This window comes from Peromyscus californicus, unplaced genomic scaffold, assembly GCF_007827085.1.
Source record: "Peromyscus californicus insignis strain IS unplaced genomic scaffold, ASM782708v3 Scaffold_3__1_contigs__length_106647218, whole genome shotgun sequence".
Taxonomy (NCBI): Eukaryota; Metazoa; Chordata; class Mammalia; order Rodentia; family Cricetidae; genus Peromyscus; species Peromyscus californicus.
Window position 1 is genome coordinate 43,597,883 of NW_026294551.1, and position 19,723 is coordinate 43,617,605.

At 42.1% G+C, this 19,723-nt stretch overlaps 1 protein-coding gene across 2 annotated transcripts; it reads left to right on the plus strand.

The window, feature by feature from the left end:
* The first annotated feature begins 584 nt into the window (after nt 1-584).
* Nucleotides 585-18,956, plus strand: Wsb1 (WD repeat and SOCS box containing 1). Of its 2 annotated transcripts, XM_052757357.1 has the most exons (9): nt 585-905; nt 6,220-6,388; nt 8,572-8,840; nt 11,253-11,384; nt 13,167-13,267; nt 15,575-15,747; nt 16,361-16,474; nt 17,195-17,302; nt 17,868-18,956. In XM_052757357.1, the coding sequence occupies exons 1-9, from the start codon at nt 866-868 to the stop codon at nt 18,025-18,027; spliced, it is 1,266 nt and encodes a 421-aa protein (XP_052613317.1). In that variant the 5' UTR covers nt 585-865; the 3' UTR covers nt 18,028-18,956. The 2 variants fall into 2 exon arrangements, with proteins under 2 accessions (XP_052613317.1, XP_052613318.1); XM_052757358.1 differs by lacking the exons at nt 585-905; nt 6,220-6,388; nt 8,572-8,840; nt 11,253-11,384; nt 13,167-13,267 and adding an exon at nt 14,164-15,231.
* The last annotated feature ends 767 nt before the right edge of the window (nt 18,957-19,723 follow it).

A 19,723-nucleotide genomic window follows, 5' to 3' on the forward strand; every position in this document is an offset into this window, starting at 1 on the left:
CACTCCTCACCTCTGAAGGCCTCCCCACTCTGGGTCTCCTCCATCAATTGAGCCTTTTCTTTCTTTTTTTCCGAAACAGGGTTTCTCTGTGTAGCTTTGCGCCTTTCCTGGAACTCACTCTGTAGCCCAGGTTGGCCTCGAACTCACAGAGACCCGCCTGGCTCTGCCTCCCTAGTGCTGGGATTAAAGGCGTGCGCCACCACCGCCCGACTGAGGCTTTTCTATAGGCAGCTGGTTCACATCTTGAGAAATGGAGCATCAATGCTAAATTCCATCATATCTCTTTCATCAGTGCAAGCTCCAGTTCCCGGGCACCAAGAAGCCAGGGACGTGGCTACATGGAGTTGAGCACCTGAAACGTCTAATTTGCTTTGTTCGGTTCGGTCACGTGCATTATACAATCCTCTGCCTGTCCCTTGCAAAGGGCCTTCGACTTCGAAACCGCCTGCAAGCTGCCCATTGAGGGAGGGCTCACGCCCCTGAGTGGGCCCAGACGGTCACGTCCCTTGCGTCGGGAGGCGGGGCCTGTTGTCCTGACGTCACTCACAACACCCCGCCCCCCCAGATATTATCAGTGGCGCCCGCCATCTTGTCTCAGTGTCTGATTTGGCGACGAAGGTGCTGGTTGGCTGTGTGGGTCTGTGAGTGGAAGGCGCGCCGGCTCTTTTGTCTGAGTGTCACCCGGTGGCTCGGTCCCAGGCCTTCCCCGGGCAGTCCGCCGAAGCCGCAGCGGCCGCCCGCGCTCTCGGTTTAGTCCCCGCACCCGGGAAGGACCGAGCCCGCGTCACGCCCCTCAGCCCCCGCCGAGTCCCTTCTCTGTCGCCGCGTCCGAATCGGGTTCCCGGAATCAGACGGTGCCCCATAGATGGCCAGCTTTCCCCCGAGGGTCAACGAGAAAGAGATCGGTGAGGCCCAGGGTGGAGGGGGAGCGCGGGGACGGTGGGCATGCTGCGAAGGGGCCGGGGGACCCGGGGAGCAGCGGGGGTGGGGTGGGGGGGCCGGGAGCGGCGGGGAGTCCGATGCCGAGGAGGCCCGGGAGAAGCGGGGCGCCGATGCCGAGGAGGCCCGGGAGAAGCGGGGAAGAGGCGAGGACCCGCGCCGATTGGCGGGAGGAAGCGGCCCCACGATGGGCGTCGGCCGGGAGTGAATGGACCCGCGCCTCCGAGCGGGCCTCCGAGTTGCCGTGAGGCGGGGCTGGCCGCTCACCGCCCCGCGTACCCCAGTGCCACCATCACAGCTCGGCGCGGGTCCGAGGTCCTGGGATAACCTCAGCGTGGGGCTTGGGTGTCGAGTAAACCGCGAGGGTGACTAGCGTGGGCTATGTGGCGTGTCTTAGGATCTCTTAAGTCGGTGATGAAAAAAAGTGAACTTTTGTGTTTTGAGGTGCCATAGGAGGGGGAGCCGCTCCTGTATGTCAGGCACTCTAGGGGAGAAAGGAGCCTGAAGAGGTGCCAGCGGCGTGGAAAACCTTTCTGTTTTAAAGGATGGCCTTATGAAAGGGAAGGGTTCAAAGGAGGGACTCTTCTACCTCTGTACACCGGAGGAGCAGTGTGGATAGGCGGAGTGACGAAGGAGGATGAGATCTGGGAAAGGGCTAGCCCTTGTCACGGGTCAAGCTCAAGACAGGACAATGGGAGTGGAAGGGTGTGGGCCAGACCTGCCTAGTGGCCTCCTTGAAAGCACTTAGCATTATTTAAGTCTTCTCAAAGGAGCCACCTTTGAGGCCTTTGAATGGGATTGAGTGAGAGCATTAGAGGACACTGAACATCACTTTTTTTTTTTTTAAGTTGGCCCAGCACTTGAGGCAGAGGCAGGTGTGTGTGTGTGTGTGTGTGTGTGTGTTTGAAATCAGTCTGGTCTACATAGCCAGTTCCAGTAGCCAAGGCTACATAGTGAAATCCAGTTTGTTTGTTTTTTTTTTTTTTGTTTTTTTTTTTTTTTTTTTTTAGAAAAGGTAGTGGCCACTGAGTAGAGAGCCTTTGCATTTTCCTGCTCTTGAAGTGTGTAACTGTGGAATGTTCAGAGGAGGTATTTCTAGGAAGTGTGAGAAGCTGGGGTGAATTTCTTTTTTTTCTTTTCTTTGAGACAGGGTTTCTCTGTATAGCCTTAGCTGTCCTAGAGCTCACTCTGTAGACCAGGCTGGCCTTGAACTCACAGAGATCCGCCTGCGTCTGCCTTCCAAGCACTGGTATTAAAGGCGTGCGTTGTGAATGAATTTCTATGCACAGATACCTATTAACAGAACTAGGCTAGGGGGTTGTTCTCTGAAGGATGAAGTTGAATAGCTGATTAGTTTTAAAGCAAGTGTTTTCAACTTAGACCCTTAAAATGAATTCATTATTATTAGCTGTAGTAGTGTAGGGATTGAACTCAGGACCTTCTAGCACTCTACCATCGAGCTGCATCTCCTGTCCTCAGCTTCTTAGGATCCGACCAATGGTTTTCCCTCCTATTATATACACCATAACACTGTACAAAGGTATCTGTGCTTTGAAAACTTTCTTGCCCTCTTTTTCTGAGGGAATGAATAGTGCTTCTTGGAATACCTGCTAAGGTAGGACCATTCATTAAATTATTAATTATTAAGAGTCCCCCCCCTTTTATGTCTCCTTATTTTCTGCATATAATATAAATTAAGTGCCAAATATCTTCGAATTTGGCCTTTTGTAAGCCAATTTTTTTATTTCTTTGTATGTGAAGTGTCATTTGGAGACAAGGTTAGAGATTTACTTATCTCTCTGTATAGCTTGGGGTTTATGACTACAACAGCTCCACCCCGGCATTAATTGTAGTCATGTCAAGTTTGGATTTTTATGTACGTGCTGAATGAAAGTAGAGGCAGGACTTGATGAATGAGTAAAGATTTCTAGTCCATAACTGCCTTGAGTGAGCTACTGCCCTCTTTAACACTACTGCCCTCTTTAACAAGACGCTGTCACACTTCCTGTCTGCTTAGGAAATGGGAGGCAGGAATGTGAAAAAGAACTTCAGTCTGGTTAGCCTGGTTCAGTGGTGACTCATGATGTAACTGCTGTGCAGATATCACGGTGTAGTTTAGGGCCAGTTTCCCATGCATGCCCCTTCAGCATTGGGACCTTTTCCAGGGTCGTGAAATTATACATTTCTTATGATGCTAACATTAAACAGATGCAGCCATCAAATTTTTTTCAAAGTACTGTAGCATAAATGTTGCTCAAGGTTGGTAGTGTTTTACTAGTCAGTACTTGAGTATTTAAAACAGCTGATTAAAGCATAAAATTCATTTGGTGTGTCTGTTAGCCAACAAGGAAACATGAAGGAGATTAGAAAAACACTGACCATGTAACATGTATTTTTCAGTTTTTATAATGGTACTAGAATTTCTTGCATTGAGGATGAGTTAGCTTGTTTCATGGTGTTTGAAGCAGCCATGTCCCACACCCCTTACTAACTGTATAAAGAAGAGTAGACAAGCCGGGCGGTGGTGGCGCACGCCTTTAATCCCAGCACTTGGGAGGCAGAGGCAGGCGGATCTTTGTGAGTTCGAGGCCAGCCTGGTCTCCAAAGCGAGTTCCAGGAAAGGCGCAAAGCTACACAGAGAAACCCTGTCTCGAAAAACCAAAAAAAAAAAAAAAAAAAAAAAAGAAGAGTATACAAATGACTGTGGCCAGGGTTTCTTGGTTTGTTTTTCCTTAAAATGCAGACTTGAAAAATCTTGTGTGAGGAATATAGTGTTATACTTAGATTAACCTGGGGGCCTTCTCTTTTAAAGCTAATACTTCCATTGCCTTTTTTTTTTTTAAAGTAAAATTTTAAAGCTTATTTCCTTTATTTGTGAACAAGGTCCCTTCTACTAAAGTTAATGAATTTTGACCAGTGGATGGAGGTTTAACAAGAATCCCAGTTTTTTTGTTTGACTTTGTGACAGGATTTCTCTTTGTAGCCTTGGCTGTCCTGGAACTTGCTCTGTAGACCAGGCTGGCCTCAAACTCAGAGATCCCCCTGCCTCTGCTTCTTGAGTGCTGGGATTAAAGGTGTATGCCACCACTGCCTGGCTGGGATCCCAGGTTTTAAGAGAGGCTTGGCATATGAAGAGAACCCCAGTGAAAGGACCATGTAATATTATATGCTTGGGAAAATGCAGGAAGCCTGTAACAGTGTGCTCTTTCTCAAGTTTATTCATTAAAGCCATTCTACAGGCATCTGAGTCTCACCAGCTTGTGAATCTTATATCACGCTCATGTGACTGCCTATTGAATGAATGTGAGTAAGTGGGGGTGCTCCACCACTGACAAGTCCACCCCGGAAAGTACAGTGTACGGTTCTGGGTACCACTTTTCTAAGGGCCACTACTAACAAGAATTTATCCAGGAAAATGTGATGGAACTAATTAAGGTGGGAAAAGATAGAAAATGGATTCAATTTTGTAATGTAAGGAATGATTGGAAAAACTAGAAATACTGTAGCCTGGAAAAGACTCCAGTGCAGATATCACAGTATGCCACGAGAACAAGATTGCTAATTAAGCTCTCTCAGGTCAGAATCAGGACTGAATAGGGGGCAGGGTAGAAGGAAGACTTCAAAAGTGGGGGCTATGTAGACCAGGCCAGCCCCCGATTTAATCCTGATTGCTGAGATTAAAGGTGTATGCCACCACGGCCCAGCAGATTTTGAGTTATTAAAAAAGGGAAAATTGTTTAAGCAAAATAGTTTCTCTTTAATGATGGGTATCATGGTATTTTCATACAAGAAGAAAAATTTCAGAATAACGTAGAAAAATGGATATTAGGCTTCTTTCCAGGGTTTGCTTGCTTGCTTGATTGATTTTATTTCGAGACAGAGTTTCTGTGTAGCTTTGCGCCTTTCCTGGAACTCGCTTTGGAGACCAGGCTGGCCTCGAACTCACAGAGATCCGCCTGCCTCTGCCTCCCGAGTGCTGGGATTAAAGGCATGTGCCACCGCTGCCCGGCTCCTAATACTTTCTAGGTAAGCATTCTACTATTGAGCATATCAGTTATTTTGTGTGGAGGTCAGAGAACAAATTGTGAGAGTGGATTTTCCCCTGTCCCATGTAGGTACTAGGAATTGAACTACATATACCTGGCAGCAGGTATATTTACCCACTGAGCCATTTTTGTTGGTCTTTTTTTTTTTTAATTTATTTTTACTATTTTATGTATATGAGTGTTTTGCCTGCATATACATCTGTGTACCACATTCATGCTTGGTGCCCAAGGAGGTGGTATGCCTCCATGTGGGTGCTAGGAATCGAACCCAGGTCCTTTGCAACATTCTTGCTTTTAACTACTGAGCCAACTCTCCAGCCTTGCCCTCCAGCTCTTAAAAAAACTTATTTTGACAGAGTCCCAGCCTCCTGAATGACTGGATCTATCTTCATTTATTTATTTATTTAGCTAGCTAAATTTAAATATCTAGCTAGCCTGGTCTGGCTTTGAACTGACCATGTAGCTGAGGGTGACGTTGAAATTCCAATCCTCTTTATCTGGTTTGTGCTGTAATGAAGATAGAAGCCAGGATTTCTTTTCTTTCTTTCTTTTTTTTTTAAATTTATTTAATTTTATTTTCTGTGCATTAGAGTGAAGGGGTCAGATCCCCTGGAAGTGGAGTTACAGACAGTTGTGAGCCGTCATGTGGGTGCTGGGAATTGAACCCAGGTCCTCTGGAAGAGCAGTCAGTGCCCTTAACCATTAAGCCACCTCTCCAGCCCCCAGGATTTCTTATATGCTAGCAAGAGCAGCAACTGAGCGGAAGGGTTCATAATGCTTGAAAGATCAAAATCTTATTTCCCCTTCCCACTTTGTTCAGGTCTGCCTCTATAATCCAGGCTAGTCTCAAAGCCAAGTCTTCCCACCCTCACCTCCTCACCACACTGAAACTTTGCGACAAGGTCTCATGTAGCCCAGGCTGGTCTTGAACTCCTCATCTTCCTTCCTAAGCCTTCTAAGTGCTGAGATGATAGGTGTACCCACCATACTAGCAACATACATACTTAATCTTGCATTGGAAAATCACTTTATCAAAACAAAAATCTCTAAAGTTCTGTGGGTGGAAAGCAGACTAAATCCTAACTAAAAGAAAAGGAGAAAAAACTCAGCAAATTCCAAAGAAATGTGGGGGCATCTCAAATCTGTGTTGGTATGTATAATATCCTGGTTTTGTTTTTGTCTTTGTATAGGTATATATAATATCCTGGTTTTGTTTTTTTTGTCTTTGTTTTAGTGAGATCGCGTACTATAGGGGAACTTCTAGCTCCGGCAGCTCCTTTTGACAAGAAATGTGGTGGTGAGAACTGGACTGTGGCTTTTGCTCCAGATGGTTCGTACTTTGCATGGTCACAAGGATATCGCATAGTGAAGCTTGTCCCGTGGTCCCAGTGCCTTAAGAACTTGTAAGACTTCTTTCTTCCTTTGTATTTGTAGAATTTACTCTTGTCTTTCAGTGTTGGGTGATAAAATATTTAAGTTTTCCTTTATAAAATGTTACAGGTTTGTTTATAGTTTGAACCCATGCACTAGAGGTTTGTGTAAAGAACTACCTGAGCTGGCCATGGTAGTGCATCCCTTTAGTCCCAGTACTTAGGATGTAGAGAGAGAGATCTGAGTTCCAGGCCAACCTGGTCTACACAGTAAGTTCTGGGACAGCCAGGGCGACATAATAATAGAAAGACCGTCTCAAAAAGAAAAAAAAAAGAATTCTCTGGGTGGGTATGGTGGTAATGCCTGTAATATCAGCACTGGGAAAACAGAGGCAGATGATCTCATGGTGTAGACCAGACTGGTCTGCAGAGTGAAAAAGTCTAGACTGAATTTGTACGTTGTAGAGTGTTTTAATATTTTTCTCAGACATTTATGCTCCCACCCCTCCCCTCTGAACCTCAGGGCCTCATATCCTTTGCCAACTAACTTACATCCCTATCTCCTGTTGAGTGTATTTGTATGAAAAGACAGATTAATTGTGCCTCATATTAGTGTGTATGTCCTATTATGTCAGATCAAATGATCTTTGTTAGGTGAAGTTTTTTGCATTCACTTTGGATTTCACACTATTGGTTAACAGTAGTGTGGATTTCATGCACTTTATTGGTTAACAGTAGTGTGCAAACAGATTTTTCTTTAATAAGGTAGTCCTATTATGTGGCCTAGATTGGCTTTAAACTCTTTGGTTTTTGGAGACAGGGTTTCTCTGTGTAGCTTTGGTGCCTGTCCTGGATCTCGCTCTGTAGACCAGGCTGGCCTCGAACTCACAGAGATCCGCCTGGCTGGCTTTAAACTCTTGATCCTCTCTGTCTCAGGCTCCTGAGTGATGCTGTCATAGGTGTGAGAGCCACAGCCCCTAGCTAATCAGGATGGGTGGGTGGGGCTTTAGTGTAGGCCACCTCCAAACTCAGTATGTAGCCTGGGATGACTTTGAACTTCTAATCTTCTTGCATCTCTACTCAGAATTGCTGGAATGACTGGGGTGTGCCACCACACCCCATTTATGCTGGGATGGAGATCAGACCTAGGTTTTCAATGTATGCTATGAGAGTGCTCTACCAGGTGAAGTTTTTGGTTTTTTTTTTTTTCTTTCTAGAGCTGAGGACCAAACCCAGGGCCTTGCGCTTGCTAGGCAAGCACTCTACCACTGAGCTAAATCCCCAACCTCCAGCTGAAGTTTTATATGTCTGCTTTTTAAATTATAAAGTCAATACGTTTTTTATTTAAACTTGTGTGATCCCTTCACTGTACCAGGGTCCCGAGGTTCATGATTTCTCATCAAGATAGCCCTTTCTGAAGGAACTTAATCAAGTCCTATCTATCATCCAACAATTCTGTTATTTGAGCCTCTTTTATCTCTGCTTGAATTAAGGATACTCACGACAGCTTCAAAGTTCTGAGGTCTCTGTCTTCTAATTTCTTGGAACAATTTACTTTAGGTTCATAAAAGATGAATTATGTAGTGCTTGGTACTTTGGCAAATGAGCTAAATTAGTCCTTAAGTTTCATAGTGAAAAGTTACCATTTTTTTTCATCATATCATCACTCAGCAAAAACAAGATGCTGCAGGTTTTAGTGTCACCACTGGGTATATTCACTGTGATAGAAGCTGTCTCAGTTGAGATCCATTGGCCAGTGCTGGACACTGACAACAGTACCCACTTTAAGTAGAACCAGGCTTACACTGCTGCTAAAAAAGTCCTATTGAAGACAGTTTGGAAGAAAAACAAGTTAGAAATTACTTTTTTTTTCGAGACAGGGTTTCTCTGTGTAGCTTTGCGCCTTTCCTGGAACTCGCTTTGGAGACCAGGCTGGCCTCGAACTCACAGAGATCCGCCTGGCTCTGCCTCCCCAGTGCTGGCATTAAAGGCGTGCGCCACCACCGCCCGGCCGAAATTACTTTCTTATTGAAGGTCTTCTCAGCCACTCATAGTTTTCATGAGTTGAATTTGTCTGGTCTTATTTCAGGTACCAATTTTCTCATCTGTAGAAATAGTGTTACAATTTTGTTGAAATTATTTAACAAGTATTGACAATTAGTGTCTACAGAAGTACAGTATAAAGGAGAATTCATTTTCAATCTTTCTCCCCTCAGTCTTTTACATGGTTCCAAGAATGTTACCAATTCAAGCTGTCTGAAATTGACAAGACAAAATAGTAATGGTGGTCAGAAAAATAAGCCTCCTGAACACATTATAGACTGTGGAGACATAGTCTGGAGTCTTGCTTTTGGGTCTTCAGTTCCAGAAAAACAGAGCCGTTGTGTTAATGTAGAATGGCATCGGTTCAGATTTGGACAGGATCAGCTACTCCTTGCTACAGGATTAAACAATGGTCGCATCAAAATCTGGGATGCATACACAGGTATGGATTCATAATTTCAAAGATGAACCTGATTATTTTATAATAGAAATACTGGAATATATGATTTGAGGGTTTTAAGGTACAAAAAGGTGAAAATGGATGTGTCTTTATAATTGTTCTAAGTCTTGAGTTCATAATTTTAATTTAGGAGAATAATACAGAGTTCGTGCTTGATAAAGTATGCAAAGCATGTATGGGTTGTATTTTAGTTAGTTATTTATAAACTAATGCTTTAGTTTATGACTCAGCAAAAATGTCTTACATGCTTTTTCAATGATAGCTTAGAGGGTTTTGAGGGAAATCAGTTTTTTTTTGTATCCCATGCAGGCCTTAAACTGGATGTGTAGCGGAGGATGACCTTAACTCTGCTCCCCCTGCCTGCATCCTGAGTACTGGGATTGCAGGCTTGGGCCACACCTCCCAGTTTTATGCAGTGCTGGGACTCCAGGGCTTTGAATGCATGCTAGGCAAGCACTCTGTCAGCTGAGCATTTATCAACTACAAAACAGATGTTTTGTTTTGTTTTTGGCTTTTTGAGACAGGGTCACTCTATATACTCATGGCTGTCCTGGAGCTCACTGTGTAGACAAGGCTGGCCTCAAACTCACAGAGGTCTATCTGCCCATCTCTGCCTCCCAATTTCACTGGTGTGCACTACCATGCCCAGCTCCCAAATCTGATTTTAATAATCAATATCTAACCCTCAGAATAGTTTGGTCACCTTATCCAATAGCTAACCACATAGGTTGAAAAGTTGAATTTTTTGCCAGGTGTGGTGGTGCACTCCTTTAATCTCAGCACTCAGGAGGCAGAGGCAGGCCAATCTCAGTTAGTTTGAGGCCAACCTGGTCTACATAGTGAGTTCTAGGTCAGCTAGAACTATGTAAAGAGATCTGTCTCAAAAACCAAAAAAAGGAAGTGTTCAAACTGAGCATGGTGATACACAGCTGTAATTCCAGCACTGAGAAGTCTCAGTGGCCAGCCTGGTCTACATTGCCAGTTGAGGGCAGCATGAACTGCATAGTAAGACCTTATCTTCACCAAGGATGAGGGAAGCAGCTCAGTGGTAAAGGGTTTGCTGAACATTGCCTCAAACCTGAGGTTCAATGCCCAGCAATTTAAGAAAAAAGAAAAAGTTTGATATTGCTCTAGTTTCTAGCATAGTCTGTGTGTTCAGAGATATAGAAGAATTTAAGTAGGTGTTAAAGAAAGAGAGTACTCCAGAACACAGACAATAATAATGACATTGAGTTGGGGACAAGGAAGCAAAGTTTGATTGGCTTATTAGAAAAAAAAAAAAAATTAAGGTAACCACAGGTTTTTCTGGAAAACAAAACTTCCAGTAGCTGATAAGTACTAAAATGTTTAGATACTGTTAAAATTAAAAATTGAGAGATAATATTTACTTTGTGGGGCATTTCATAGTCCAAGGTCAAGGAAATAAAAAGCAAAGAGAAAAGTTGGTATTTTTTTCTTTTGAAGTCGTACTGGGGCTGGTGAGCTGGCTCAACAGGTAAAAAGGTGCTTGCCAAGTGTGACAGTCTGAGTCTGGGTCCACGTGGAAGGAGAGAGCCAGCTCCAGGAGATCGGCCCCAGACACACGTCCACTCACACACACAAATACAAATACAAAATAGTCATACTGGACAAATACTTAGAAAAGACAGTGGTAGAGGGCTTTCTTGATGCTAATTTGATCTGGAGGTTTGCTCACATTTCAGTCATTCCTTTTACATTTTTTCTAGCAAATGCAGTGTTATCTTGGGAGGAAATTACTTAAAAATCTGTTAAGTAGTGAATCCTCACAAGTAAAAATAGCCACTAATTAATAAGTGAAATAATTTACTTCATAGAACTAGGAGGTACCCAAGAATGTTGGTTCATTCTTTTCTTGTTGTTTTTGTTTTTTGTTTTTTGTTTTTTCTTTTGTTTTGTTTTTCCAGACAGGGTTTCTCCGTGTAGCTTTGTGCCTTTCCTGGAACTTAGTAGCCCAGGCTGGCCTCGAACTCACAGAGATCCGCCTGGCTATTGCCTCCCAAGTGCTGAGATTAAAGGCGTGCACCACCACCACCTGGCCTGTTCATTCTTTTTTTTGTTTGTTTGTTTTGTTTTTTAATGTATTTATTTATTTATTTATTTTAAAGATTTGTTTATTATGCATACAGTGCTCTGCCTGCATGTATCCCTGCAGGCCAGAAGAGGGCACCAGATCTCATTACAGATGGCTGTGAGCCACCATGTGGTTGCTGGGAATTGAACTCAGGACCTTTGGAAAAGCAGCCAGTGCTCTTAACCTCTGAGCCATCTCTCCAGCCCCCTGTTCATTCTTTACAGTTAACAAAACTGTAAAAAAAGAATATAAGAAATATTGATCCTGTGTCTTTTTTTTTTCCCTCTTTCAATCACATGTAGGAAAACTCCTCCTTAATTTGGTAGACCACATTGAAGTGGTCAGAGACTTAACCTTTGCTCCAGATGGGAGCTTAATACTTGTATCAGCTTCAAGAGACAAAACTCTCAGAGTGTGGGACCTGAAAGATGATGGTATGTATGTCTTGTCTTTGCTCCAGCTGTGCAAAGGAATGAGCTCGCTCGCGCTCTCTCGCTCTCTCGCGCTCTCGCGCTCTCGCGCTCTCGCGCTCTCGCGCTCTCGCGCTCTCGCGCTCTCTCGCTCTCTCGCTCTCGCTCGCTCTCGCTCGCTCTCGCTCGCTCTCTCTCTCTCGCTCGCTCTCTCTCTCTCGCTCTCTCTCTCTCGCTCTCTCTCTCTCGCTCTCTCTCTCTCGCTCTCTCTCTCTCGCTCTCTCTCTCTCGCTCTTGGCAGGGTCTCCCTGTTTCCCTGGCAGAGATCTACCTGCCTGTTTCCTGAGTGCAGGAATTGAAGGCGTATGCCACCATGCTGACTTGATGTGACTATTGAGAGTGATTACGGGATTGCCGCCCTCCCTGCACCCCCCCAGCACAGCTGTAATCTTAGCTCTAATGGGCAAGGCAGGAGAATTGAGAGTTCTAGGCCAAACTTGGCTAGTTAGCAGGGCACTGTATCAGAAAAACACAAACAAATGGCTTGGTGACCAAGGGGTCTTTTTTCTTTCTGTTTAATACTTGGGAAACAAAAACATAGATTAAGCCAGCAGTTATATTATAAACCATCTTGACACTGCTCAGAAACCAACCACACAGATCCATGACTCTAGTTCCAAGGGATCTGACACCTTTTGGCTTCTGTGGCCAGTACATATACATGGTACACAGACATGTGCAGCCAAAACACTCATATGCACTAAATAAATGAAACTTTAAAATAAAAAATTTTAAGTGGGACTTTAAGCAACAGATTGATTCATCCAATAAAAATTAGATTATAAATTGATTTACAAACCAGGATTTATAATGTGGTTAAATGCTGGTAAGCATGGATCATAAATTCTTTCATTAAAAAGTAAGTGATATTTTTCCTTCTGATCTCACAGAAAAGTATGTTGATATACTCAGTTTTTTCGGAAACATGGTATCTTTTTTTTTTTTTTTTTTTTTTTTTTTTTTTTTTTTTTTGGTTTTTCGAGACAGGGTTTCTCTGTGTAGCTTTGCGCCTTTCCTGGAACTCACTTGGTAGCCCAGGCTGGCCTCGAACTCACAGAGATCCACCTGGCTCTGCCTCCCGAGTGCTGGGATTAAAGGCGTGCGCCACCACCGCCCGGCTGGAAACATGGTATCTTGATGTTAACAAAATTTTATCATTGAGAGAAACAGAAGTGAATGTATATCAGGCTAAAATACCTGCTCTGTCTACTAAGTGCTGAGATTAAAGATATAAATTAGCATGCCTGGCTTTTACATTCCAAAATGTATTATTTGTATATTCATGTGTGTCTGTGGGGGGTATATTCATGTATGGGTGCCTGAGGAGGCCAGAGGCATTGGATCTCCTGGAATTGGAGTTACAGGCAGTTGTGAGCGACCCAGGTAGGATGCTGGGTATCAAACTTGGGTCCTCTGTCAGAGCAGAGTTTGCTCTTGACTACTGAATAGTGTCTCTCAAGTCCCATGTAATTTTATCAAGCAACAGCTACTACCCTCTGAGAGTCCGAGGCCAGCCAGGGCTACCTAGAGAGACCCAGCCTTGGAAGGGAGGGAGGGAGGGAGGCAGGCAGGCAGGCAAGCAAGCAAACAGGTGGCAGATATTGAAGGCCTCTGTATCTGTCTGTCTGTCTATCGCTATTTCTTTTTTCAGCTATAAAAAAAAGTGTTTGGTAACTATAGACTATGGTGATGCAGTGTTACTGATTGGAAATGCGTTCTCCTGACACGGCTGCTTCTTTTTCTTAGGAAACATGATGAAAGTGTTGCGGGGACATCAGAACTGGGTGTACAGTTGTGCATTCTCTCCCGATTCTTCTATGCTGTGTTCAGTTGGAGCCAGTAAAGCAGTATGTGTCAGAGTTCTTGGACATGTATTGGGAATTGGATGATAATGTGTGCTTAATCATTGTAAATCTAAGCAACCTATTAAGTCTGTGCTCGGTGTCATGAATATCTTAATGCTTTATTTCATGATGGAGAGAATTTATTTGCATGTAGAAAATTAGTTATTTGTGAATTGAGAAATTGAATTGCTTTTAGAGATGTTTATAAACTGAAAGTTAGTTAGTTTTTTGTGAGATCTAGGAAAGTTGATGCGATATAGACAGGATCTAGTCCATATGTTAAGATATTTCCTTACTGATTATTTTCTTTGGTTTTGTTTTGTCCAGTTTGCTATTTTGTTTTTTAAGTTTTGAGTCCCAGCTGATCCTGGACATTTAACTGAAAAAAAAAAAAACAAAAAACAAAAACCAGTAATTTAAAACCATAATGAAATGAACATTCATTTCTGTGCGAGAGTGGATTATAGATGAAGCTGCACATTATTTGACAGCTTGCCTGTTGACAGCTGAAGTAGTGACTGTTGAGGGCTGTACTTGCAGTGAACTGTCGGTGTACTAGCTCTGAGTTAATGTAGTTTTAAGAGCTTAGCAGTAGCCTTGAGTAGTTATGAATCTGGCTGAACTCCAGATATGTATAATGATCACAGCACGCTTTGGACTAACGGGGGTGGGGGTTGTGGCTAGATAAAACACATTTTATTTTGCCAAGAAGTATGTTAAAATAATAGTCGTGAATGTTAGAAGTTTAGAACAAAATAGCTTCGTTTGTTTTGTTTTGTTTTTTTAAATCATAAAACAAGCTAGATGTTGACATTGCTATTTTAGGCTGTGTGTTTTCCATATGCTTCTTGCTTTCCCTGTCACAGGTGGTGGCAGCAATATTGGTGTGATTGAGGTTATGCTGGCACCACTCGCACACAGGCGCACAATGGTGTTAGCTGGGCAGAAAGAGTGGCATCTCTGGCTACCGGGCTGGGGGCGACCTTTACCATAGGATGAAGTAACCTTGCATTCGGCTGCAAGGTGTACTGTACGTACACAGGTGCTGGTCGATGTCCACTTCTGCTTTTCCTTCTTTTCTTTTCTTTTTCTTTTTTTTTTTTTTCCTTTAAAAAATAATTTCCCCCACAGTAAAATCCAGACTCCTGAGTAAATTGATCTTCCAGTTTGATGGAATTGAGAGTCTGACAGTTGAACACAATTTAATGTAAAGAAATTGGTTTTTGAGTGCTTTCTCTGTTGTTTTTTGGAATTTCTTAAGATGCTGGCAGTACCTTAAACCATTGCCCAGTTATTATGCTTATTTCCTTCGGAAACAGTGTGTGCAGACAGGAAGTAGCAGAAAGGACTGCGCTACAAGAGGAGGAAGCTGTCTAACTAGGCTTGCTGTAAACCTCCAAGCCTATGTTTAATCTAACAGACTGCAGTAAGCATTAGAATCCTGTCTAGAGCTCCTTGGGAGGCTGAGGCAAGTGGATCACAAGTTCAAGGCCAGCCTGGGCATCTTGATGAGACACTGCTTCAAAGCAAAAAAACCCAGCAAAACTTATTTAGAACCTTCTGCACAGTCTTTGGATGTTTAAAATCTAAACTGTATGTGAGCTTGTTTTTAAGTAATTTAACTTTTATGCTGAAAATGGCTAATGATTATAGTCAGTTTGGAAAAAATAAGACTGTTAATTACCAAAAAATACTGTAATTATATTATTTTATAAAATAGCATTTTCATTTGTGTAATGTGGTTTAACATCTTTGTTGTTTGCCAACAAAATTACATTTGGCTGTGAAAATTCTCTTTTCTTGCAGTATCTGTTTCTCTTCCTAGGCTCTCGGTGGTGACCCAAGCCTTTTGTAAACAAGTGATTATCTCAAAGGGAGATGCCAATGGAGTAACAATTTGCTAACATTACATTTTCTGTCTGTATCTATTTTTAAAAATTGGTAGTTTCTGGAAAAAAGAGAAAGGGGTTTGTAATACTTAACCCTATTTATTTCCATATATTTTAGTTAATTAGTTTTTGGAATAAATGGATTTCAGTATGTGGTTAAATTGCATTGCCTTTATTTTCCCTTTAGGCTTATTTTTTAAATTAACATTTAACAGAAACATTTGAAATAGAAATTTGCATGTCTACTTTAATTAACTTAAAGACTGATTTTTTAATCTATGACACTGAGCATATTCTTTAAATTACTCATAATTTGTAATTAATTTAATGTAATGTTAAAATAGCAGTTGTAGTTTAAGATATGCCCCTTTGTCCTCTGTGTCTGAGTGAAACTATAACATTTGTCTTTTTACTATTGCAGGTTTTCCTCTGGAATATGGATAAATACACCATGATAAGGAAACTGGAAGGCCATCACCATGATGTTGTAGCTTGTGACTTTTCTCCTGATGGAGCATTGCTAGCTACTGCATCTTATGATACTCGTGTGTATGTCTGGGATCCACACAATGGAGACATTCTGATGGAATTCGGGTGAGTACATGAATTATCCCAGTCTGTAATCAATCCAATACTAGCTGTCAGTATGGCTTTGAAGAAGTTATGTGAAAAATTAGAATCCCTAACAAAATGTCAAATTAACAATCTCATAAATTAAATTAAAAGTTTTCCCGTTATGTCATCACTTGAATAATGCACAAAGCTTTAGATAAACTCAAGTAAATATGGCTCTTACTAGGTGGGTCTTGGTATTTAAGTAGTGTCTGGTTCTGTAGAAATGTAATATACTGGAGTTTCGTGCCTGGGGAAAATGGTAGACAGAATGTTAAATGTTGTGTGCCATGTGTGAAAAAGAGGTGAACGATTCTTTCCAAAGCCCTTGCTTTTGTGGGCAGTTCTAGCAGGGAAGCACAGTTACTGTGTACCCTTGGCTGAAGACCGTCCTCTGTTGGGGACGGTCTCTTCCTGACTGAGCACACAACTTCCTGTTACATTTAGCTTGACTGTAATAGCTCTCCTCCATCTTGGATGTATCATTGGAGGCCCACTTTAAATCTGATTCAGAGTCCAATGAACTTGGACATCAAGGCCATTTTGTTTTTTGAATTGATTCTAAAACCCAATGAAACTATGTCTCTGACCCCAGGCACCTGTTTCCCCCACCTACTCCAATATTTGCTGGAGGGGCTAATGACCGATGGGTACGAGCTGTGTCTTTCAGTCATGATGGACTGCATGTCGCGAGCCTTGCTGATGATAAGTAAGTATTCGGGGTGTAGTTTTGACTATTAATACCTCATACTTTAATGATAACATGCTTTAAGTCATGACACCTTTCTAGTGAGGTTCAGGTTTTTGGGGGGTGGGGCTTGACAACACCTTGCTTTTTTGCCTCACTGGCTATGGTGGTACACACCTGTAAAATTGGTGGCCATTCCTTTTGAGATTAGGCAGTGTAGAAAAGAATAAAGCAGATTATGTTATTTTATCTGTAAGAAAATGAGAAAGCTTCCAATTGTGAACATTACAGGTTCAAACACTGAGGTTAACAAAGCCATGCCTTGTGATCTCTTTGGAGTTCATCCAAATTGCCAAATGGTATAGAATATAAAATAGTATATAAAGTACACTAGTATCATTGAGCTAGCTGAATGTGGAGGCTCACACCTGTAATTGCAGCACTTTGGGAGGCTGAAGCAGGGGGATTCCAGCTTGGGCTATGTAGTGAGACCCTATCTCAAACAACAACAAATTACTATTAGCTGGATGGAGATGACACATGCCTGTAACCCCAGCCCTTGAGAAGTAAAGGCAGGAAGATGGAGTTTGATGCTGGCTTGGGTTACATATGAGCCTGTCTCAACCAAAGTCACCGTGATCTCTGGAGTGATTTGTGTGTGTGTACTCTGTGACTCAGAACACAGAAAGAAGCATTGTTTTCTGACTTACTAACTCACTCCATCGCTCATTTCCCTTCCAGAATGGTGAGGTTCTGGAGACTTGAGGAGGATTGTCCAGTACAAGTTGCACCCTTGAACAATGGTCTTTGCTGCGCCTTTTCTACTGATGGCAGTGTTTTAGCTGCTGGGTAAATACTCTTTCCTGTTCTTTTTCTTTTGAAGGTTTGTTTGTTTGTTTTTTTTTAGTTTGTATGTATGGGTGTTTTGCGTGCATGTCTGTGCACTATGGGTGTGTAGTGCCTAGAGAGGCCAGAAGAGTGTGATCTAGAACTGGAGTTGTAGGTGTTTTTTGTGAGCCACCATTGTCAGTACTGGAACTGAACTCTTGGTCTTGTGGGAAAGCATCGAGTGCTCTTAATAGCTGAACCATCTCTCTAGCGTCTTTCGTTTCTTAACAGAAAAAGTCGTGTAAATTTCCTAAACAAACTCTTTATAATCCTGTTACTGCCTTGTCCTGGAGTACATCATTGCTACTTACTAGATTTAAAGTAAGATTGTGGTTCTGATAATGGAGCTAGCTGTAGGGACGTGGAATATGTGTAGTTGGGTGACTGTGGTTCTGATAATGGAGCTAGCCGTAGGGACGTGGAATATGTGTAGTTGGGTGACGTGGTTCTGACAATGGAGCTAGCCGTAGGGACATGGAATATGTGTAGTTGCGTGACTGCTTTTGTTTCTTTCATTTCTCTTAAGGACACATGACGGAAGTGTATATTTTTGGGCTACTCCAAGGCAAGTCCCTAGCCTTCAACATTTATGTCGCATGGCAATCCGAAGAGTGATGCCCACCCAAGAAGTCCAGAAACTTCCGGTTCCTTCCAAAGTTTTGGAGTTTCTCTCCTACCGGGTTTAGAAGGAAGACTGCCTTTCCTGGTGGGGCCTGACAAAACACTTTTACAAGACACACCTCAAGCTTTACCAACTTAAGCATTTGTTCATAAAGGCTCGGAAGATTTATTTAATTTGATTGACTCTTATACTTCGTTTCTTTTGTTAGTTGAACTTTTAAAGCATTATTTATAGACCATAGGAGAATATTTCTGAACATATCATGTAATTTTTTTTAAAGATTAACTGTGAAAACATATACATACCTGTATATATTTAGATACAAGCTGCTATGTATTGAATGGGCCTTTTAGTTTTCTAACTCTTAGTTCTGGCCTGTATATATTGCTTCAGTAGAGCCATGGTGTATATATGTGCTGTTTGTTGGAACAAATTTAGTGGAATTTTTGTTTTGTATTGGGACACTGAGTTTCGATGATGCTGAATTAAAGCAGAATTGCCTCATAGGAAATGGGATTGGTTAGGATGGGTGGTGTCGAACTGCCTGGTGAAAGAATTTTTGTATATGGCATAGATTTTCTGCAAGAATGGTGTCAGGGAGGTTGAATGTGACATTTAAAAAAGAGCCAGTAAAAAGGTAGCTAGAAAAGTTGTTTCTCTTTAGGCCTTAACTTTGGAAAGCAGCTACTTACCCCTCAGAGAATAAAGTATTATGCATTCTTGTCAGTTTGAGAAATACACCCACTGCATTATTGCTAAATATTTTGTTAATACTAAGGGACAGTTATTTTAAGGTTGTTTTTTTCAAAGAAACAATCACATACTCTGTTTCTGCAGAGAATATTGGTGACTTACCAAAGAGAAGCAATAAAATGTGTCTGCTTTTGCCTTCTGTTATTTATCTCATCTGCAGATGTTGAGAATGTATGCATTATGTAAAATGCTTGTTTTATATCTTTGTTGAGTTTTTTAATTAAAAGATATAAAAAATAATACATTGCAGATGTTTCTTTCATGTGTTGCATTATATAATACTTCTGTCTAGCTGCACTGTAAGGTTAATGGTGGCCCACAAGACAAAAACAATGAGGAAAGAAGCCATGTGACAGGAAGGCATTGATTCGTGAGCACATGCATGCCCTTGTGTTCTGGGGGCACTGCTGTAGCTGCACTTATTTAGAAGCACCCAAAGCTGTAGAACAAAAGAAAACAGCTTCTGAGCTAAAGAATATCTCTTAGAAAAACTGATAGACTCAAGTTAAACCTGCTTGGTTAAATGATAGACTGGTGGTCTAGGTCCTTGAAGAAGGCAAACCACACACTGTTTTAGCCATGCATGATCTCAGGATATGACATCTCCACTGAGAATATTTGCAAGTTCTTCATGTTGGCTCTGTTAAAGTATATGGAAGTGGTTATGAGAGTCGGGAAAGAATCTGAGTGCCACCTGTATTACACAAGAAGCAAAAGCACCTGTAGCCTCTTTTTTAATTTCACTTCAATATTTACTATAATTTAAGATTTAAATATATAAAATTATACTTAATCTCCACATGATTGTTTCTTTTCTAGAACCACACAAATAGCAGTCATGCAGAGATACTTAGTTGAATGATCCACTCTGCTTGAGATGGCCCCAGTGTTTGCACCTCAGTGCCACAGAAAGGGACACAACAGAATGGAAGACAAATGCGAACCAGCCTGAGCTTCCCTTTGCCTTAGAGGACCTGGGTGGCCGTGCAGAATGCTCGGTCTACATC